Source organism: Perissodus microlepis, chromosome 16 (genome assembly GCF_051167445.1).
Source record: "Perissodus microlepis isolate ML-2025 ecotype Zambia chromosome 16, ASM5116744v1, whole genome shotgun sequence".
Classification (NCBI taxonomy): domain Eukaryota; kingdom Metazoa; phylum Chordata; class Actinopteri; order Cichliformes; family Cichlidae; genus Perissodus; species Perissodus microlepis.
The window spans coordinates 17547522-17571487 of NC_140476.1; the positions used below are offsets into that span (position 1 = coordinate 17547522).

At 38.7% G+C, this 23966-nt stretch overlaps 1 protein-coding gene across 1 annotated transcript; it reads right to left on the reverse strand.

Annotated features, from left to right (window-relative positions):
* Nucleotides 1-4446: 4446 nt before the first annotated feature.
* On the reverse strand, nt 4447-23642 carry cog3 (component of oligomeric golgi complex 3). The gene is made up of 23 exons (XM_084908132.1): nt 23440-23642; nt 23050-23196; nt 22888-22949; nt 20549-20714; nt 19447-19521; nt 19024-19116; nt 17900-18025; nt 17718-17798; nt 17588-17631; nt 15567-15693; nt 14843-14934; nt 14431-14570; nt 11505-11665; nt 9535-9643; nt 9324-9442; nt 9118-9207; nt 8381-8501; nt 7989-8077; nt 7728-7862; nt 7227-7302; nt 6987-7114; nt 6404-6502; nt 4447-6237 (listed from the first exon to the last, which is right to left on the reverse strand). The coding sequence occupies exons 1-23, from the start codon at nt 23605-23607 to the stop codon at nt 6208-6210; spliced, it is 2478 nt and encodes an 825-aa protein (XP_084764258.1). The 5' UTR covers nt 23608-23642; the 3' UTR covers nt 4447-6207.
* Between the last annotated feature and the right edge of the window lie 324 nt (nt 23643-23966).

Genomic DNA, 23966 nt, shown 5'->3' on the forward strand with positions numbered 1-23966 from the left:
AAACCTGACTCGCTAGGCAAATCAAGTGAGATGGAGACAACAAAAGAAAGAAGAAAAAAAATCAACATTTGTACAAAAAGGAAGGTTATAATCAGGATATATACTGCGGAGAATGTTTACAACAATAAACTCACGAGGAATTGTCTAATTTGCCTAGTGTAGCAGAGTTTCTTTGGATTCTAGTATTTTATGCTATTAAACCAACATTTAAAAACACACTTTTTTTCTGGAGAGTCGAGAAATAAATGGTGAATTGATACAATTAGCATACATGGAGGCTTTTTTGTGTTTTTCAGAGATCTTTTTCCTATTGCCAAAGAAATACTGAATGTGGGTTTTCAGAGCCTTGTCTATCCTTGTCACAGTGTAAGTTTTATCTTGTGAAAGATGATATGACATGGTATCCAGAGACCGAGTTTCACAGTTTTGATTTATTCATGAAGCACAAGTTAAAGACCTCAAAGAATTTAATAAATTATGAAGTGTCTTTGTTTTTTTTTTCTCCTCAGAGTGGTCCTAAAAACACGAAATCTGAGGTGGAGATATCCCCAGATAATGAAGTGTTGGATTTGCTCAGCACGGAAACTCCCCCAGCTCCTCCAGCCTGCCAAGGAGAAACGAATGAGCCGCTAACTAGTCTGGACAAGGTATGCAAGAAAGTACTACTTTTAAACTGCTGGTTTTCATCCCCTGCTATAAATGTGAATTCATTTATGGACCATGCAATTAGTGTGCATTTCTTTCTTTTTCTTTTTTGTATCAAAGCTTGCCTGTAGGGGCTTTTGCTTGTTTTAAAATGTGTCCGACTCTGACCCTGTCTTTGAATACCTCATTAGCTGGGATATTTAGATGCTGTGTTTCTGACAGTGTCTTTTAGAGACAGAGAGAAGAGAATAAAAAGCATCTATTCAAATAATGTCTTCAGACCGCCAACGTCAAGTGGATCAGAGGCATTGCCGCAGACCGTGTTGAACATTTGATGTGAGTGCTGCCAGCCGCTGAAGAAACCCCCGGTGACCAGCGATCTGATAGTCAACAGCAATGACCCAAAAGAGGTAAGTGTGTGTGTGTGTGCAGCTCAAGATAAATAAAAACTGACTGAAGTGAAAATAAGTGATTTTGCTCACAGAAGTCACTGTGTGCAGCAGTGAATTACGATTACTGGGGATATCAAACAAACCGAGGTAATTTAAAACATCAAATATCTAATTATGATATATGAGCACTACTTTGTTTAGAACCTAGTGAATTTGTGATTTAACAATGAGCCTCAGTTGAGCTTCACACAGAAAACTGGGTTGGATAAGTCTTTCAGCTTTAATCCATCGGGTTTAACCTAAGCAAATGCATTAGCCATTTAGAAAAGACAACCATTTTTATACATCGTGCACTATTTCAAAGCCTCAAAGATGATCGGACAACTGACTAACAGTTTTATAGCCAGGTGAAGCCTGTTCCCCCATTATTCAGTGATACATTAAGCAGATCTGGAGTTTATTCCAAGTTTTGAACTTGGATTTGGCAGCTTTCAACTGGAACACTCTTAGTTTATGTAAGCTACAATGCCAATAGCCTGTGATTCAGGTTCAGAAGTAAGTTATCAAGGCTGAATAAGTCAAATTTTAGTCCTTTCGCAGTGTGAGCATGTCCTCTCAGTCATTCTCTGTGACCCAACCATCCAAATTCACTAAAAGACACGAGGTATCCCAAGAAGTTCTGTTTGAGTCTGCTTTAAACATACAAATCTGAGGAATACTTTGGATCATTTTGATTGTTACATTAGAATTAAATCAACTCCATTTGTTTATCTTTTGGAATTATTTAGGATTTGTCTGCCTGGATAAATAAAATCTTAAATCAAGCACCATTTGAAATTATTGAGAAGAGCTCAAAAAACATCAATCCAGATTCGTGGCCTTTAAAATAAAAACATTTCTGCTTAGATTTTTACCAAAACGCTCTTCTCTGCCTCTCTAACAAACAAATGATAATAAAAATGAGTGAATGAATAAATAATGACTGCTTCTGTGAAGAAGGCAGCTTGTGAGATATCAGACGATTTCCTGAAGCCTGCAGTAGTTATTGCTGAAGAAAATGTGGCTGATGGGGACCCAGTGGTGTAGATAGATCAAAGGTCAGTACTGCTAACAATTCTGGTGGCTTCCAACATTACATTTTTGTATTACCTTTCTATGCTTTTAAACATGCTTCAGGTTTTGCAAGATGCTGCAGGTTTACAATCAGAAAGTGGTTTAGATCAGCAGACACCTAAAGCAGGTTACGCACACCAACGACTACAGAAAGGCGTCTCATGCAGATTAAATCTGCCTTCCCATTGTTCATCCATGTCACAGCTATATTATTGTATAATCTATTAACTATATGACAGAGCACAAAGAATTTTATGCCATTCTCCATAACTGACTTTCAGATGATGCTTTGACTGCTAGGAAACTGCTTTCCCTGAAACAAAAAAAAAAATCATTGGCTGTAAAACTAGATAATGCTGGACTGAAAGTACTGTCAAATCTTCATTGCCCTACACTAACCTTCAATACAGAAGTAGAGGAGCTTTGGTGTTAATGAAATTACCAGCAAGTGCACCAGAGGGGCAACAATAAGACAACCCCCCAAAAAATGACATTTTTTCCCTCCTTAGCTTTTCTGACTGTTTTCACTAGTTTTGCATTTGGCTAAGGTCAGTGTCACTACTGGCAGCATGAGGTGATTACCTGGACACTGCAAAGGAAGCACACACAGGTCCAACTCCTCCAAGAACGCACATCAATATGAACCATTGCCAGAAGGTTGTGTTGTGACTTCCAGCGATCCCAAAACCATGCACGTTAGAGAGGCCCCTTCACTGTCCAGTTTTAAATCACGTCTTAAAACCCACTTTTATTCCTTGGCTTTTAACCTCAGTGAGACTTAGTTTTCTCTTTTAATTGAAGTAGTTATTTAATTAATGATTTCACTCTTCTTTTATTTGTTTTTTATTTATATCTCATGTAATTTTATTTTATAGTTCCAATGTACAGCACTTTGTGTCAGCTGTGGTTGTTTTAAAGTGCTTTATAAATAAAGTTGATGATGATGATGATGATGGAGGAGATTCCACAAGACAGTTACTCTGGCCTGAGGGCCTGACCTCCTCTTGGGGCTCCTGTGCTCACTGCCCAGCACTGTGGAGCCCAATTAGCATTTCCTATAGAATACCAGAATTGGCAGGTTCACCACTGGCACCCTGTGCTATTCACAGATGAGAGCGGGTTCACCCTGAATATGTGACTGACGTGAAAGGCTCCAAGGAAGCCGTGGAGAACATTATGCTGGCTGCAATATCGATTAGCATGACCAGTGTGATGGTCTGGAGGGATGCATAGACCTCTATGCCCTGATTGCATGTATAAAAATTCTCCATATATAACCCTTGCTTAGACCCTGGTGCAGAAGGTCCTGGGTTTCTCCAAGTGCATAACAAAGCCCAGTCTTATGTGAAAAGAGTATGGAGAAAGTTCCTGTTGGATAAAGGATTAGATACTGTTGACTGGCATCCATGCTTGCAAAATCTAAAGAACACAAAGCACCTCTGTGACATTATGTTTTACCATCCAGCAGCTGGAATGACTCTCCAGGAGCTCAGTGGTCCCCTGGTCCAGACCTGGGAGGAGATCCCCCAGGACACCATCCGTTTTCTCTTTAGGAGCACGTCCCGACGCTGTCAGGCATGCACACAATACACATACAATCAATGTGGGGCCATACAAACTACTGAGTTCCATTTTGTAACATGAATTTTTCACTTTGAATTTTTTGGGTGTGTTTGATTTCTGCTCTCTGTAGATTGATCATTTTCATTCCCATCAGATGATGTGGCATCCTTTTGTTCCTAACACATTACCCAGTCAATATTGTTTTTTCTCCCCATTAAGATCTGATGTGTTTTCTGTGTGTTCCTTTAATTTTGTTTTTCTTTGATGAATAAATTTGGCTCATCAGGGGTGGCACCACTTACCAAACATTTTTATTTTTTTTTCAGATAGAAAATTCATGTGAGTCTTTAGTGTATATCTAATTGAAGATCAGAGATTCACCAAACAACCGCACATCATTTTGATTACCAGCCTTAACTATATAAATACATATAAAATCAGCTATTCTGACAGCTGAATGGTTTTCTATGTGTGATCCTCTGAAGACAAAAATTAGCAGCTTCACACTAAAGCAACTTAGGACAGGTTACTGGTTACCAAGGAGATGGCTATAATTGGTTCTATAATGATTTTTCCTATTTTTCTTCATAGTGGAAATGTAATTGGTATAAAATGAGCATTTTACTTTATAATTAAATTCTGTTTTGTTCTCAGCATGTTTCTGTTGAAGAATTTCAAGTTTCACTGTTCAATTATTGACAAACTTGGCAGCAGAAGGAAATGACAAACGATCTGGAAGAGACAGTAAGACCCCTGAGGGGTTTATTGTTCAGCCGCTGCTTCTCTTTATAAGGGTAAATCTGACTTCATGTGGAGGCACGTACTGTACTAACTCAAAAAATTTTAAGGAAAACAAAACAAAAGCAAAACACCGGAGCTGTCTTGACAATAAGCATCATGTAGTGTTTCACAGTGACAGCACTTCTGCCCGACACAATCCTCTTGCATTCAATCCTTCTGCATTCAATCCAAAACACTGATAAAGTCAGTGTAAAGTTTGGACAAAACTGAAAGTAAGTTAGTGTGGCTTGTGTTATTATTATTATAGTTTTTTAGGAATTGCAGGAATACAAGATACGAAGCGCAAACCTAATTTTAGACCAAAGCATTGATTCTCCTTTCTACTGCCTTGCTGTCGCAGCTGAATCAACGCAAAGGTCTAATGCTGCCAGAGCCTGACATGCTTCAGAGGTATCTGCAGCAGAAGAGTGCAGAGATCAATGTCCTGCTCCAGAACATCCAGTCCCTCATCACCTATCAAAAGCCTGTCAGTCCACAGAAGGTCAAGCCCCAGCAAAGCTTCATCTCTCAGATGGAAAGACGGCAGCTGCCAGTGAAACAGCAACGGTCTGCCAAGAAGACCCCCTAAAGCCGATGATGTCCTTGAATGGCAGTTTCTCATTTGTTTGAAGTGACTAAAGCTGCAGTGTGCTCCGAATTTGAATTCAGTGACAAAGAGCTTTATAAAACGAGCCGAAGATCATCAACTTTTTTTTTTTAAATCAGAATGTCCTTAAATATAATAACTGTACACATCATTTTACACGGGACAGAGCAACGCAAAAGTTACATGTATAATGTCCTGTTACTTTTGTTACTTTGCAGGAAACATACCCACAAGTCATGTGCAGGGCACAGCTCCCAACAGTCTATTATTGTGATAGAGTAGAACTATATTTGTTTTAATAAACTTAGTTATAAAAGGAAAAAGTATAAAACATAACATTCCATTGTCTTTACACACTTGCAATAGAAATAAGAAAACAATTTGTAAGGAGGTGAAAAAACAGCTGCTTGGATTTTGCGTTGATTAGAGGGGAAAACTGTTGGATCTGAGACACACGTACTACAGGTCATCATATTTCTGTTAACTGTGTTACAAAGACTCTTACAGTTTAAAATAGATGAATAAAACATTTTGCAGCATTTTCTCTTACCCTTCCAAACCACTCAAGGGAGCTGTGAATGTGAGCCCCTTTTACTGGCTGTTAGCTACCTGCGCTGATGAGCGACTGCTTAGTGGCTCCATTCGTGCACCTGAAGCGCCGCTGCCTGCACCCCACCATCACAGAGTGTGCAAATTCGATTTGGTGTACAGAGAGATGCAACTGTAATCACAAATCCGCCCTTTTCAAAATGGATTTGTTCTACAACAAAGCAACCTTAAAACCCCCAACACCACATTTAATTTTAGTCAAACAAAATGATCAACTCAGTAACCCACAGGATAATCTCCACTTCCCAGTTTGTGTGTAGACTTCACCTGAACCCCCTTCATACTTGTAGCTACTTGAGTTTCTATAGGAAATTCTTTGGCCCTGTGCTGATTTTTCTTTTTTTTGCTGTTGGTTCAGTTCTCCTGGTCCAGCATGCAGCTCAGGTGCAGTCTTCTGGTCATCTCGCCCACTCAACCTCAAAGCTCCTGGTCATGGCCGGCGCTGGAGCAGCCCATCACTATCCAGAGGCAGCTAAATCAGAATCCTTACACCCCACATTACTTATTCACAGACAGCAGCAGGTTAATCTGAAAGAGAGCCGTGAAAAATGATGAGTGCTCACCGTGCCTTAGCTGATATACCTTATTTAATGTTTCTTCACTCAGGTTGCGTTCAGCAGTTTTGGATGCTGCAGCAGTGTTATTAAAACTAAGTCAGATGCCTTTAGGCGGTGCTAATCCCACAGTGCTGTACCTGCTCCATAGATGGACATGCAATGATTTGAAGGTCTTCTCCACTGTATTCCTCCTGAAGCAAAGCGTGCAGTCTTTGGAATACCTGCTGGATGTTATTCTGTGGAAAAAGCCATCCTATTACTGAGTGCTGGAAGGAAATTAAAACCGCATTTCCATCTGGCCTATGTCCCCTCGCTATCTTGTTTCCATGTCAACCGCTGAATTTTGTTTCTCTCTCATTCAGCCTCACCTGGCACCTTGACGAACAGTACACAGGCAGCACAAAGATTTCTCTATTAGAGTTCAATCTCACTGACAATTTATAGCTAAAGGCACAATCTAAAAGCCAAAATTTAAACAAGAGTCATCCCAAAAGCAGATTTCAAACGTGACCGTTTTCTATAGCTCTCGAAAAATGATACATGCAAATACTGTGTTATTTATATTATTAAAAACTGCTGATTGGACCTTGGGGAGCATAATATCCCTGCTTTGTAAAGACAGTCTTAAAGGATTCTTAGATTCCTCGAGCTTTAACAATGGCTTAAAAAGAAAGTGACTCATGTAGTAACATGCTATATCCTTGTTTTGCTGCCACCCACCCGGACAGGCTTGAAAAGGATGAACTCTGTGTCTCTATTGGCCAAGTACAAGGACATGCTCTGTAAAGTGCTTGGCAGCTTGCTCTTCATCACACGGTAGGTAGCCATCACTATATCGTTGATCTTTGCTGAAAAGAGAGAAAGAAAAAAAAAAACACTGACATGCCCTCTAGCATTTACTATACAGGTTTTGATGAATTACAGTACGATGCTTATGGCATTTCCTGAGACAAATCTTACCTGGCTGTGCCCAAGGTTGCTGAGACAGACTGTACGTGGGACCACCTTGGATAGCCATAGTTTTAAGAGCTGCAACCTGAAAGCAGACGCAGCCAAGGCAAAACATGAAAATTTGAAAAGGCTTAAATTGTGTCATTTATGGTAAGAAAACAAGCACAAGAAGGTCTGCTGCCATTTAAACTAATTCAATCACAGCGGTATTTACATAAATAATAGCACAAAACAGAGTCTGGTAGGTAGAAAGAAGGCATAGGCAGTGTGTTACATTGAAAGAACACAAAGCACGAGAACACATATATATACACACACTGAATTAGATTTTCTCGATGAAGAAAAAAAACCGAACTGCCATTTTATCTTCGCTTGTCAGTTAAGTACCGAGACCTTCAGTGATCACTGAATAAGCAAATGATGTTTGTAAAAGGTAAAAGCTGAAAAAAATGAAGGTCAGGATGAGCCTTCGCTGCCTGAGGCTAACTCTGCCTTCGCTCTAACAGTTACCTTGGTGAGAAACTCCTCAAGGTTCCCCACAAAGATCTGAGTCTGCTGCTGAATAAACTGCTCACAGCTGAACTTCAGGTGTCGGTCCACATCCTTCTTAGAGTCAATGTAGTGCTCCTTTATCTCTGGTGTTCCCTGGGGGCCACAGAAAAAAAGGCTTTAGGACTATCAAGTGGCATTTCCCTCAGGCAGGGTGCTATCAAAGTACATAAAGTGTATGGTATATTTAGTCAAAAAAGGTGAAGAAAAAAAAAACACTACCTCCAACAGGAATTCAAGTATGGCGTTGTGACTGTTAAGTCGGAAGAATTTGGGAACAGCCTTAGGGTTCAGGATTTTGAAGGCAGCATCTTAACCAAAAAAAAAAAAGAAAGAAAAAATAGAAGAGATGCTAAATCTGTGCTGGTGTAGAATTAGATTGCCCTCTAGTGGCCACATGTAATACTTTACTGACTATGAGGAGGGTGATGGGGGAGCAAATCTGCCCTGTGTGCCACTGGTTAATGTACATTATAGTGTTGGATTACAATTTCCACATTAATTGTTGCCACCGGTGCATGTGATAGGCACAAGTTGCTTAATGAGCATGAAAATGTAATGAGTGGCTTTATGGAGCTGAACGTCAATGTTCCCTCCACCTTTAATTATCTTACCTCGCGTTTTTTTCAGGTCCAGTGAGATTTCCTTGATGGCAAAATCGGTGTGAAATGGGGCAATCTGTTCACGCATTATCAGCAGGTGCTTGATCAGGAAAAGTTGCCCATCTATTTGTGTCTACAGAACGTAAAAGGCACACGGTAAAATCCACACTGCAGGCAGCCAAGAACAAAAGGACATCTGATGACTATCCAAACTACAGAGAACATAAAAAGCATGGGCTCAGTGACGATAAGGGAATATGCCTAATTAATAACTGCTGATTAACCATAGCCAGAAAGGGACATATTACTGTGAGGGGGGGGAAAAGGCATCTGAAATCATTTATTGCTCAACTAGCAACTAAAACATTGGAAAAAGACATCAACAAGGGGTGGGAATGTGTCCTCTGAGACTGATGCTGCTGCTTTAATTTAAAGCGTTAGGTTGAAATGGGCCAGTTAGCACAGATATTGACAGCAAATTTGAAGGTGAGAGAAGCCCATAAATAAGGGATGGTCTGCTGAACACTCTGTGGAGCATAATAAAGTACCGATTAAAATAAACTTTAAATGACATCCCAGCTGCTTTAGTTAAGGATCTTGTAGCCTGAAGGAATTTTTCATTAGCGGGGACCACATCTTATTTACTACGTAAAAATAAAAGCACTTTCCAGACTATTTTTTTTTAATAAAAAATGCAATTTTAAAAGCTCAGAAGAAATACAAAGGCATACTCTACGCTGCGTGCCAACCTTGTTTTTAAGGATGATATCAGAAGCTTTAAGCAGGGACTGGATGCAGGCAGATAAGGCTTCTTGAGATAAACCCTGGAAGACTGCTTTCTGGAAAAAGACCAGGAGTTGGAAATGCATGAATAAGAAATTTAAAAGCATTAAAATAAATGCTGTACACGTTTCCGTACAAAGAAAATAACAACTAATAAACACAAAGAACTCACATCAATACATCTGTAGAGCTTGGACAGACAAACCAGTGTTCGTCTGACAGTAGGGTACCACATGCCATGCAGATCTGCAGGAGAGACGGATGTCTGGAGGCGAGATGCTTCTACTTTGCCTATATTCAAAAGAGGAGAAGTCATTGGGCAATAAATGACAGCAACACCAAACACTGTCAGGAAGCTAGTGTCACAATCTGGAAACACAGACCAGCGCTGCTGTTTCTTCTTCCACTAGAATCGTCAAGCTGTACATCAGAAAAAACCGACTCCTGTGACATCTGCTTCATCTGCTCTTCCTTCAAGCTCTGAGCAATTTTCTATTGAAGACAGGGAAAGTAAAACGCGAGAGTTGGTAGGCAGGAACATTTTAAGATTCTGGAAAGTCATGTTCTTCCACTTTTGCTTCAACGGGAGGCCCACGGGTTTCGAAAAGGCTAAATGAATATAAAATTTTACTTGCAAAACAAGTTTGTATACAAACAGGAAGTCAGATAAACATCTAAAGAAATACTAAGAACATCAGGGTGATCTGATGTTAATGGGGGAAAAAAAAGTAGGTGCAAAACATTTAAAAGTCATTAAATAAAAGTTAGGACTCAAAGGCATATCTAACGGCATTTGAGTATTCACAAGACCAAAGAAATTCCACAGTAATAAATTTGCATAATTCAGCTTAAAACATTCAAACTTATTATGAAGCTGCAGACAGAAAGCGTTAGATGTCTCTTCTACAGAAGAAATCTATGGGTCTTTGAAAGTTTAACATAAAATAAAACTTAAAAAGTCAAAGAAGCGAGACAAAAAGACTCATAAATATCAGAGGAAATATTAGAGAATGTGTGATTTTGAGAGAGTATGTATGCAAGACATTAGAAGATTTTAAGACATTAGTAACAATTCAAAGGCATATTTAACAACACGTTCAGACATTCATGAAACTTAAGTTTTCTAAGGCTTAAATTCACACTTAAAATATCTTTTCATGGACCTGCAGACAGTGCTAATAGCGTGTATGAAAAAACACTTTTCCTTTCTACTGACATATAATTTAAACTAGTGTATCAACAATAAAAAAAGAAAGAAATAAAATACATACACAGTATATGAAAATACTATTTTTGCAGCACTAATTACATCGAGGTTGCATAGCAGCTAACTGCATAGAAGCTGAAAGTATTACAGCAGTATTTATTTATTTAAAAAAGCATATGTAGAGGGACAAGTATATACTATGACACCATAGCACATAACAGAATTTATAAGTTAAAATGACAGTTCTGGTTCTTTGAAAGGACGTTGTATGAGGAACTCATTCACAGTGTATTCCCTACAAAAAAAGGAAGCAAAAGCACTTTACTGCTGTGAAAGACATCAGCAGCAAAATGTGCTTTAGCCAGCTAACCCAAAAATTGTATCAGTTAAAGTGCATGCCGTATTCAGGAATACTTTCACCTCTACACCTCTTTTTGTTAGACAGGCCTTTCCAATCAGCAGCTAAAAGAGCTGCCTCAGCTGTGATGTTTTAAAGGGTAACTCCTATGTTCTGCAAGGTGAAATGACTGTTTTTGACTGGTGGTTTTGAGGAGGGCACAGATGGTTAATGACTAATAATGACTTCAGTTCCACCAAAACCTTTTTAAAAATAGACCTTTAATGGAAAATTAAGTGGCAAAAATATCATAAATTACAGGGAGAGATACGTTTAGCTTTATGCCAAAGGTTAGCACTGTGTTAAAAAAAAGAGTCCCCACTCAGCAAGATGTTACCCAGACATCAAAGCACCAACTAGGTGAGCTCCAAAAGATTTAGACAAAGGTAAACAAACACAAAAGAACCAATTTAACCTCAAGTTATTGTTATTTCTCAAGTATCTTTACTCTTAAGACAAAAAAAGTATAAAGTCCCAAACCAACAACAGTATATAACATGTTTGGTCACTACAAAAGTAATAAGACATGTCAAAAGTCTTATTTACTCCTACTCGTAATATTTTGAGCAATTGCATCTTTTAACACTCAATCACATACTAGCTGAACTGTTTAGGTCTTAGGGCACAAATTTGGATTGGACCACTGCCTTTGAATAAGAACCAAACCAAATTATCCCTTAAAGCTTGCCTGCAAAACTACATAACAGAGATCTTAAAAAGGAACATATATTTCAGCATAAAAACCTTACCTCCATCATCTCCAGTTTTTCAGGGTAAGCCAGATCCCCTGGAGCTGGTTTGTAGCCTATGATATCGGTCTGGATATAAATGTGAGTCCTATAGACCAGCCTCTCCTGAACGTCCTCCAGCATCTGCTTCACAACGGCATCAAAGGCCCCCAGCTGAGCAGCTGCATGAAAGCACGCAGGTCAGTTTACAGTTCAACCACTACTTTGCTGTGAAAAGAATCAACAAATACAAGTCCCTTTAGGGTCTGAACTATAACCTGAATATTATGTAAAAAGATTTAAAATTTGTTGGTCTCGCACAAAGGGAAATCAGTTGTTCTTTGCCCTATAGGCTTCAAATAAATCCTATCTTCTCTTGCAGCTCCTCCATGGGATGATAAACTTATTGGAGCGATAGCTGATTATTGCTCTGAAATGTATTTGCTATGATTTATTAATCCATTCGAGAAAGTGTGCTGTGCCTCCGTTCGCCTACACATCCATGTGCAGTGCCTCGATAGCGCAACAAATACAATCCAGCTCTGTGGGGAACAATACATCTCATTTAATAAATGTACCTAATTTGTAATTTTAGAATAATTTACCGTTTTTAACAATGGGTATTTTCATTAAAGGGGATCTTTAATACTTTTAATTATTGTCTGTAAGACAGATACACAGTATGCAGCTGGAATGATGCAGACACTCATATTAAAACGTCAAATAGTTTTAAAATTTCAAATATTAAAAAGTTTAAAATACTAATATAGTAAGTTCAGGATGTAGAGTTGTGGTCAGATGTTTCCATACACTCACCATGGGCATTACTCTCATGGTAATTTGGGGCTTTTATTGATTTCTTTGAAGTGTTCTTTTATCCAGGGTGGAGTGATTTTACAGCAAACACCTTTATTTGGATTTTCTGTCATTCACACAGGTTCAAAACTAAACATAAGTAAATGCATCTGCACATTTTATCCCATAAGTCTTTTAATAGGTAGTACTGAAGGTTCTACAATGTCTTTTAACTTATCAAGGCCAAGTGAAATTAATTTCTTATTTTGGATCATGACTGACTACAACTGTCAGTTTCTTTTTAACACTATAAAAAGGATTTATTTGACACTTCTCACTGGGCTGACGGATACACAAAAAAAACCCGAAACAAAATGGAAAGGTCCAGTGAAACCCAGTGACGATCTAAGAAAGTGAATTGTAGATTTATACGAGTTGGGAAGTTTTCTTGGAGCCATTTCTAAACAACTGCAGATTCCAAGATCATCAAACTACTGTATACAAGTACACACTATCTGGATGTGTTACCCCTTTGCCAAGGTTTACCTCCAAATTCTTCAACTTCACACCTCAAATCAAAAGCTAGATGACTGAAGCTAGGGCTGCTCGATTATGGCAAAAATGATAATCACGATTATTTTCACTGAAATTGAGATCTCGATTATTTGACGATATTTATTTAACAATAACAATGTATTGAATAATGGCTTTAAAGATTGTAAAAAAATAATATAAAATAGTGTGCAAATACTGATAACAGTGCAAATGTTTGCAATATAAAAAATAAATGAAAAATGTAAACATCTATGTTTAGTGAACTTTGCAGTGTTGCTCTGTGGTGCAGCTACGACACCGTAGCAAAGTTTACACACTATGTCTACTTGATCCACGTCTGACTCCGCGAACCCATAATGTTTCCACACCACTGAAGTTTTTTTTTTACCTCTCTTTTCAACCAACGGCAGTCACTCTCCTCTCCAAATAACTTCTGCTTAGCTTTCCGAGCTTCCCTCGGGTCCTCTTAATTGTTGTGACACGTGTTCGAAATGCAGAGAGGTGCGCTCGATTTGCCACACGGAGCAGCGCGAGAGTAAAGCACGAGGGAGGTGCTAATAATCGGCTCAGTCATTTTTAATGATCGTTGAAAGTCCAGATCGTAATTTAGATTAAAATTCGATTAATTGAGCAGCCCTAACTGAAGCTTGGACAAAGTTGGGTGTTCCAACAGGACAATGATCCCAAACACACATCAAAACTGGGTTCAGAATGGATAGAGCAGGCTAGACTTGAGCTTCTGGATTGGCCTTCCAAAAGCCCTGAATTCAACCCAATTGAAAACTTGCTGACTATGTTTAAAAGCTGGGTCGGTGTCAGGAAACTAAACAATATCAATCAACTCTACAAATCCAGCCAGAATTATCCCAGAATTTTGCAGACCTGGGAGTTTATCAAACTCACCACAAAATGAAGAAAATCAGGTCTGTTGATACTCTACCTAGGACTGGGTGTCTGGCAAAAATCAAGCCAAAAGCACAATGTGAAAAAGGACCCAAGGACCCTCACTCACAGCTCGCTTTGTCTCTGATCACATGTCCACAAGAAGAAAAACAGTAAATGAAAATGACGGTAATTAAAGAACACTACAAAAAATACCACTGCTCTCAAGAGTTTTTAAAAAAAGAGACATGTCTGAAGTTTGCCTCGGTGCTGCACAACATTTCTGCTGTGTTAGGACAGAAAAAAGGCACTCCACACCAATATTAAAACCTCATCCCAACTGTGCAGTGTGATTGAGCAGGAGCCAAGAGGCTTTGCAATTATTTGAAAGAAATTTTAAATTTTATGGGAGAATTTCAGCCAAGCAGTACATGAACTCTAGCTTAAGAAATATTGGGTGATGCAACAAAAACATCGATCCACAAGATACAAGTCTATCAATCAACAACACAGAACAGTGGCTGAAAAAGAGTCCTGACAATAACTCAACTGACATGTTGTGATATGAGATGTGGCACTGAAGAAGACTGTTTAATCAGAACATCTCAGAAATATTGATGAGCTGGCAGAATTTATTTTTTAACTTCTCTTCATGACTGTGCAAGTCAAATAATCGCCTACAGAAAAAAGAAAAAGGAACCAAGTTCCAACATACCATTATTTTGAACATGATCTTCCAACATCTCATTTTTGAGGATGCTACAGAGCTCAGACAGGGTTTCCAGGTGGATGATGTGAATTATCAGAGGCCGGAGGACATCATACAGGGACAAACACAGCTTCTCCAGCAGCTCACTGTCAGATATTAAAAACTGTTTCATTGCATTGTAGGAAACATATACGATACTTTCTGTCTAAGCTTTCATTGGCAGAATCAAAGACTTAAGTAATGGCATTTGGATATTTAAATATGCAAAAAAAGCCCTTAAACTACAATACAAACTGTCATAACACTGCACATAATAAGCAAAACTTGAAATGCCTATTGTTCTGTTTAAAATGCCACACCTTAAACAAACACACATTTCCTGCATGAGCTACTAAACACTAATGTGAATACCGCTCACTCTAGTTTAGGTGTAGGTTTGGAGAAGAACTCATTGTACAGCTGGTGTTCATCCTGACACACGTGAACCATAAAGGCACAGCCACTGCGAACCTGTACAAATACACATAATGATCACATGCTGTATTGCCTGCAAATACTTTGGCTTCACCTCAAACAAGCAAACACACATAAATGATACAGCCACCTATTACAGCAGTCATTAACAAGATGCATAACCTGAGCAGATGGTGCGGCTGTTATGACGTTCTGTTGCATGAAATGCTTTAATTATAGCATCCCCATCAAGCCAATTAGAGAAGTGTTTCAAATGCCATGATAGTGTCAAAATACTGAGCCTTTGCAGGCTTCAAAACTGGATCGGGTTTGTCGGAAGTATGAAATTGGAGATGACTAAAAGAAAAAAGTTTTACTTTTATTGTGCCAATTTTTGAGTCTATTAAAATTTCAAACACAAAGCGTAATAATCAGCACTGTTATGGATAACTAGGGATACACTGACAACACCTAGTCTCCAAAGCAATCCACTTCTGAATAAAACAGGAGAAATCTCTAGACCCCTGCTGTTCACAATTTCAAGTTAAGGTCATTTATAATGTGCACAGCTTTGTGCTTCAACACAGTGCAGAAAATATCCCAGAGGGCCCCAAGCTGTCCATTCTTAGCAAACTCAAATGTCACCTTACTATATCTAAAGAGCCATTCCAGCCTTTAAGTAGACTTACCAAAGCACAGTGGTCTTTGCTGTTCTGGCTGGTCAAGTCAGTAATGGTGGATGTAATGCAGGGACTTAAGAGCTGCTCTCTTTGATCAAGATAACACTGATGAACTTCATCAAGAAGCTGATGGTATCTGTTTGCATAAATATAAATATAGAAGACTTCATTTAGCACATTAACTATAAAAAAAATATACATTTACAGGGCTCGCAAAATTTCAAAATCCCTGGTAGCCCTTCGGGCAGGGACTCTTTAGTTTTTGGTAGCCTAAAATAAATGTAAGTAGCCCGAATAAAAAAGAGAGCAATTTTTTGATTGATGTTTTGTTTCCTGTTTTGTTTCCTTTACAATATTATACATTAAAGTATAATATTGTAAAGGAAACAAAACATTAATCAAAAAATTGTTGAAAAACAAATTACAACATTGTATAAAAATTACAATCATCAACTCAAATACTTGGTTCTAATTGAACAGATATTTCTATGAACTTGTAAGAACTGTGTAAGACATGAATCAGTCTGTGTCAGATCCTGAATTTGAAATTTCCACTGAAGTCACGGGTAAGAGGCAAGTGGAACCAAGATCTAGGCCATTTGCTTTTTGAAGTTTGCAAAAACTGCTAAATTTTGCCAGTGGTAGTTCACTCTTTGCAACATAGTACGCTGTTCTAAACAGATTTTCAGGTTTATTTTTAGTATGTTATTTGCAATTGGTGTTTGTTCTGGGAAAGATATTGCAGACTGAGCAATAATGCATTTCTTGCATTTCTCATGGGGGCCTTTCTTAAAATGACTGGTCCCAGTAACAAAGGCGCTTGTCGACTCAGAAATCGAGGGAAAACCAACAACACACCCGGCAGAACATTATGTTATTTACACGGGTGCACATAAGTGGTCCGCATGTGCGCATTCGCTGTCAAAATAAAAGACGCGCACCAGATAAGAAGTTGCAACGCGCGTTTGCGTCCATATAAAAGGCACTGTTTTTGTCCGCTAGAGTGGGATTTTCACGGCACATTCCGCACCACATCTCTGTGCGTTCATCATTTGTTTGAAGCCAGCTCACCTCCTGCAACCACTTTTCCGAGAATACGCGCTTCTTTTGTGGTTCGGACTCCTTCTGACATTTCTTTGGAGGTGGAGGAACACCAAAGTGATTGCTTAAAGGAGCTTGCTTCTTCGACATCTTTAAGAGTTCTAAACAAATGTCTGTCCTCCTCCAGAAAATCTTATGTACGCAAACACGCGTTGCAACTTCTTATCTTGTGCGCGTTTTTTATTTTGACAGCGAATGCGCACCTGCGGACCACTTATGTGCACCCCTGGTTATTATTTAGCTCGTCATATTGCAGCCACAGAAATTCTTTTGTCCATGAAACCATAAAGCTGCACTTTCTTTTTGCCTTATAGTCTGATTTGCCATAACTTTTCCGTTTTGTGGTAAGCTTTTCTTTGGCTGTCACTTCTTCACCCTGACCTGTCTTATTTGGCTCAGCAGAACTAAAATATATATCCTGCTGCTTTTACACACGCACTCACATAACGCTCAGCGATTCTATGCGCGATCAACCTCTCACATGTTTAAGCTTGCTGCGGGAGATTTCACTTCTCATGTTTGCATAGTAAGCTAACGATTGATAAGACGATGTCAGAGGAATTGGTGCGCAAATTATCGTCACTCACCAATCAGTGCTGTCGCTCTCTATACACAGTTCGCGCGATTGCAAAGTGAAAGCAAAAAAACAAGCGCACATTCAAACGCGATTTAAATATGTCACATATTGACAGTGGCTCACCGATGCCAATGACATAATTACCCAGCTACATTTCCGAAAGAATGCAAAAGCATTGACATATATTTTTCCTTCCTATGATAGCCCGACGGGCAGGGCAGAGATAGATTTTGGTAGCCCGACTGGAAAAATCGCTAGCCCCGGGACGTCGGGCTAGCGATTTTGCGAGCCCTGATTTATAAAAGGTTAATGCTACCGCTGTCACTGCTGCTTTTTCTAAAGAAATACTCACTCTGGAATCTTCTCTGCTCGCTGCTCTATCTGTTCAATCAATGACTGAAGAGGGGAAAAAAGAAAATTAGATTTTTACTGTAGAAAATTATGATCTGCATAAATAGCAGGCGACAGAACGTTAAACTCACCCGAACTTTGGGTGAAGCTGCTCTGAACTTTACATAGTAAAGGGTAAAGGCGTTGTCTGCATTAGTTAAACCCATTGGATCCTGTGGGAGTCAAAAAGAAATCAAAATTAAACTCCACTAAACGCATACAGTGTGTGTACCAGTGGTCAATGGCACTAAAGAAAAACAGAATGCTTACTTACCCTTTTTGTTAACTGGCTTGTGAGGTTTTGCATAGTGTTTACAATGTGAATCTTCATGAAATGCATAGCTTTAGAGAGACATTGTTTAAATTTGGCCAAATAAACAGGATAGTCCTTGAAACTTGGCTGGAATGAAAAGAGATAAGCAAGTGTTAAACATCATTCATTCTGGAGTTATCACAGGTTATCATTTTGGTCTGCGTTTCCCTGATCCCCACCCCCTTGTCTACATCCCTGATTACTCACCGGTGCCCGATTACTCACTGTAAATGTACACTGAGCATATGAGGTGTGATTAAAGTGTTCTGAGAGCACCTCCATAATAATCAAAAGATTTGACACGCTCAAGGTCACCTTGCTGGTCGTGTCCATGGTGCTATTTCTAGACTGTAAATCCTGTTCTGACCACATGCACTGTGCACTCTGCAATTTCACTTTGGACCTCAAACTCACACAGAGAGGAAGCACAAATTCCTGTTTCAACATGATTTCATCTGGAGGCTCATCAAGACATCTGGATCTCTGGGTATGAGCAAGTATTTTTTTAAGTTGATGACTCCTGAGTTTCCAAGCCTGAAGGCAGCTTATTGCTCAACATAAATTTTATCAGTGCAGAGTTCTACTGTAACATCCTGAGGTGTCTGACGGAGAACATTTTGAGGAAACAATCGAAAGTATTGTGCACGGCAGGATGGCTCACAGTGCACTTTTTTGGAGGTATACCAAAACAATTTTCCCTCACCAACAGAACCACTCATAAGATTTGTCTCCCAGCAACAATGTCTGCAGTTTTGACACGCTGGTAGAGATCCAGATCACAAGTGCAAGGGACAATAACAAGACTTCCACTAAAAGTTGTAAAAAATACCATCTGCACTAAAAATGCTTTAGGTGTAAAAGAATATGACCTTTAACACAATATAGGGCATGTTTTTGATTTTAATGGATCTTTTTACAGAACTTTTCCATCACACGCTGTAAATGTGCATTCACTACATAAAAGGAAATTCGCTTCCAAAAAAAATGTCACATCCTTCTGATTACTGATTACTCTATCCCTGATATTCCTACAAAAAGGTAAAACGAGATCTTCAAAGGCAAAACTGACAGCACAAGGTACTTACATGTGATGAAACATATTCAATGCAGTCATCCAACTTAGACAGCATTGGTATAAAACCTTCACTATTTACAGACAAGGTTGGTGAGTTCAGTTTCTGCAAAGGCAAAGACATTTGATTTTAATTAATTAATACTTTTATATAATTAAAAAAAATGTTTTTGGTAAACACTGCTATGTGTGTTATTCATAATTTCAGATCAGTAAAAATGAAATCTATATCTAGAAAAAAACAAGAAACTACAGATTTTACTTCGTCTTATTTTTCAAGATGTAAAAATTGAGAATAATTTCTTATTTAAAATTACAGCAACTAAGTGCGAAAACAAAATCTATATCTAATAACCAGTTAAACATATTTCAGTGCATAGTTTTAGTCATTTAACAATTACACAAAAAAACGAACAAACAAACAGACACAGCCTACCGTGTTTATGTTTTCTAACTCATTAAAATATGACAGTTTCTGCTGTATGCTTTCTGCCAGGTCAACAAGTTCTGCCTGCAAACAGAGAGAAAACAAAACACCATTTTTAAAACAAGCAAAAATAGATAATAAAAAAACATGCTATAAGAAGCTTAATAATTTCAGTTCAGCTTCTAACAACAGTCCAGTCTCTACAAGCCTGAGCACAAATCTCCAACACTTGTGGGGGAAAAAAAAGAACAAAAAGCAAAAAGCTCGAGTTTATAACACATTTATAAGACATTTAACAGCAGACTCAACAATGTACTAATTTATTCCTCAGAGAACGGCGAAACAATTATTACCATCCCTGGTTTGGTATAGTCCATAATTTCATTTTCTTCTTTGTAGACCTTGACAATGATACATCCACCACCTCAAGAGTGTTCTTGACTTGGTTAGATATTTTGAAGTAGTTTTTCTTAATCATGGAAATAATTCTGTCATCACGCACTTAGTTCTCTGTGGTCTTTCAGGCTCTTTGGCATAGCTGAGCTGGCCAGTGCATTCATTATCTTTAAGAATGCACCAGTTTGCTGATTTGACCACTTCTAAAGATGATGTTATTTTTCTGGAAGGTTCATTTGTTTTGTTTTTTATCCTAACGATGATCTCCCTCACTTGAATCATCATCTCTCTGACATCCTCATATTCCTTTGAAAAGCTTTTAATTACAAATTTAAAACAGTTTTTTTATCTTCTTTATTTGTCATGAAATAACGAGGGAACAGGCTTCATCCTGCCATGAAATTACTTCTCAGGCAGTTGTCCAATTAATGTTGAAAACTGGGGACTTCATATAAATTTGACTTGAATTCATAAACAGTTAATACAATTTTATTGTAAAACAACTTGAATTAAAGCAGGAAATCTATATTTCAAGCACATATTGATTAACTTAAAATAAGAATAATCTTTACAAAATGACACCAGAAATGGCTTTATTTAATAATTATATATGCTTTATATTGCATTAAAGTACATACAATTTCTGATTACCAGGGATCTGCTGATTTTAATAAAGGAAAGTGCTCACAGTCTGATGTGCCCGTGCGCATCTCACCTGTTCTTTAAGAAGCTGTTCACAGGCCTCATGTAGGGCGCCAGTCTTATTGGACACAAACAGGTACTGTTTCTGAAGGGAATCCAAGTGCTCAAGAGCTGTGTTGACATCCTTTAGTATAACATCACAGTGATCCTGGTAGCAGTTTAGATCATCTCTGGTTTTCCTAAGTGGAAAGCAGACATTATCTTTTGCTTCCTTTCATTCAACTTTCACAGCATAGTGCACTGAAGCTAAATATTGGCTTCGTGCTTTAGAAAATTTTACAACAGCAACAGTAAGGTGACACTTGCTGGTTGCACTTTTTTGGCTGAGTGAAACTAACACAGCGGCGCATGCCTGATGATATGTGAAAGCAGCGCACACTGTGAGCTGTCATTTCTTACTTCATTCATTTTACTCTTGAAACAACTTTGCTGCAATTAAGAGATCTGAAAACTGCGTGAGTAGTGTATGATGGTGCATTTTATAAAGCACAGAGGTGGGAGAGAATGGTGATGCAGTGTTTAGCACTGTCACACCTCTGTCTGCGTGGGTTCTCTCTGGATATTCCAGCTTCCTCCCGCATGGCGTTAGACCAGTGATTCTAAACTGACAGTAGATGTGAATGTGAGCTTAAATGGCTGTCTGTCTCTGTGTGTTACACCTGATTAATGACCTATCCACGGTGTACCCTGCCTCTAACAGTAGGATGGATCGACTCCAGCCCCCCATGACCCTCAACTGGATAAGCAGACGAAGGATGGATGCATCACAGAGCATCATGTTTGATTCTGATTTATTCTTTCAAAAACATGTAATTTGACCTTGTCCTCCTCTAAACAAACACCCAGTCAACGCACACACAATCTGGAAAACCTCTGGCCTATTGTCTGCTGGCCTTCGCAGAGTTAGTGGATATCCGGGTCAAACCTTCCTGTTCAGTCTGCCAGTCATTGTTTAAAAATGCCAATGAGTTCTTTTATAAAAAGTGATTTTAAAAAACAAAACTGTTGGAATATATCCGATGGTTAGAAATCTCATTTCAGCAAATTGATCCTTCTTTTGCTGCCCTCACCAACTATTAAACTGCATGCAAATGTCTTCTCAAACATGACTGGTGAACATAAGTCTGACTGTCTGACCGAACAGAAAGCTTGAACCTTGCAAATAGAATTATGCATGTTTAATAACGCCTTTAAATCAAAGCTGATGTGTTTCTCTGATTCAGAATGCACACATCTGTTACACTGTTCAACAAGCACTTTCACCAACACCTTTACAAATTTCACTTGCTGGTTCATGTATATGTTCTTTTTTTAAGTTATTATTTTCCAAGTAGTCAACAACTAGAATGACTGGATAGAAAACTGAACAGATGCTCGGTGACAAGTTCAAAAAGAAAAATGACACCAAATGAATCTGCAGCTTTGGAAGCACTGGTGCACATTGTCCAGAATTGTCGCAGAGCAGAGAATAACGCTGAGCTTATGGCCAACATGCTGAATGGGTGCCAGAATTTCACTGAAGATGCACGTTTTACATTTTCATCTCTAATTTTTTCCACCAAATTTAGGTGATGTCAGCGATGAGCAAGCAAAAAGATTTCATCTCGATATAAAAGTGATGGAAAACCGATATTAGGGAAAATTCAATCCAAGCATGATGGGTGACTACTGTTGGTTCTTGCAACAAGAGATAGATACCCAATTAAAGCACAAATGACAAATGCCTCAAAGTTCAGATTTTTGAGCATGCTGACCTCATTTTATTTTGAGTTAAACTGACAGAAATATGCTGTAATGTATCTCTGGTATCATCTTTTGGTTTGTTTATAGAATAAGCACACTGAGACAATTTTGGTAGAAAAATGTTAATAATTAGTTTAAAAAGACTAATTAAAAAGGTTTTGTGCTGATATACTGAAATTTAAATGCATCAAAATGTCAGTTATGTGCATCTCAAAAACCTGGAATGCACAAACTTCAATTGGATTGCATGTCTAAAATTGTGATTTTAGACATGCAATGATGATCATTTAGATGAAGAGCTGGTTGGAAAACAAAAAAATGCCTGGTGTTCTGGAGCAGAGCAATACCAAATATTAAAATTTATGAAAAACTCATGGCAGTGAAGCATATGCGAACCTCAGTGAGAAGCAAGACTTTTTATCTGTACTGTACACTTGAGACTAATACATAACTTGATTCATGACCTATTAAGGCCTATCTTTTTGGAAAACTGATCAGGAATAAATTAGACAACTGGTAAAGGATCCAGCCTATAACTTGTATATAATCTTATCAATATCCAGCCCTACACACAGCATGACACTACAGAGGAGTTTAAGATTTACATACCTGTATTTTGCATTCTCGTCCTGGTCCATGTTTGCCTGCAGCTTGGCAAACCAGGCAAAAAACTACAAAAAAAAAAGGAATTATATTACATCCATGCATCTTATTAAGGTACAGTAAATCTGACTGGGTGCATAACTGCTTAAAGCTGACTGGGTCAGACACCTGTTGTGCAGTTTCTATTCTATTGTTTTCCATGTTGAGCATCTGAAATCCTTTGAGCAGGATGTCTTCTGTTGAATCGGGAACAGTCGCAGTGAAAGGGGACTGCAAGGATCTAGACGACAAGCTACACAAGTCTTCAATGGGTAGCTGCAAAACAAAACAAGGCTCCTTATTTCTAAGCTCCTTGATTTCAAGCTAACTACCTGGACATGTTGACGAGGTGGTGAAGCACAAATACATACATGCCAGATAAATTAACTTGTAACGTAATGAAAGGGGGAATTAAGGTCACACAGTGGCAGCCTCGACTTTTATTTGACATCACTTGCGTTTAGAAAGTAAGTTAGCAGCACTGCTAGCTAGCTAGCAGAGTCCAGAGCTCCAGCTCACCTCAGAGGGCACAGAGAGCTTTTCGGCCGCGGCTCGGATCTCCAGGACGGAGTCCATCTGTTTCTCCGTGAGGGGAGCCGTGGCATCGGTACGGCGGTCCCATAGCGACAGTTTCTCCCGGGTTTCCTTATCTGTTAAGTCCAAGAGGGACTGATCTGTGGACGCCATCGTTAGATTAGACAGCACCAACGTCAGCAGCAACGCGCTGGTACTTCCTGTTCCGGGAGTGTGGGCGGGGCTTGGTAAAGAGGTCGGTCCAGTCGGTGATCCCACTGCGATGGTGAATTTCGCTCCGTGTCTTAAAAAATACTCACACTTTTGCAAATATATTTTAAAAGCATGAAAAGGATAATATACAGAACTTCTCTGTCTTCATTTTTTTAAATTACAAAATGACATTTTTTCAGTATTAAAAAAACGAGTTATTAAGCAAAATAGTACAATGGAAGATATTATCATATGAGTTTCCGCCCACAGTCCAAAGACATTCTCCTGAACTGGTTTAGATGTGGATTTGACAGTGAATT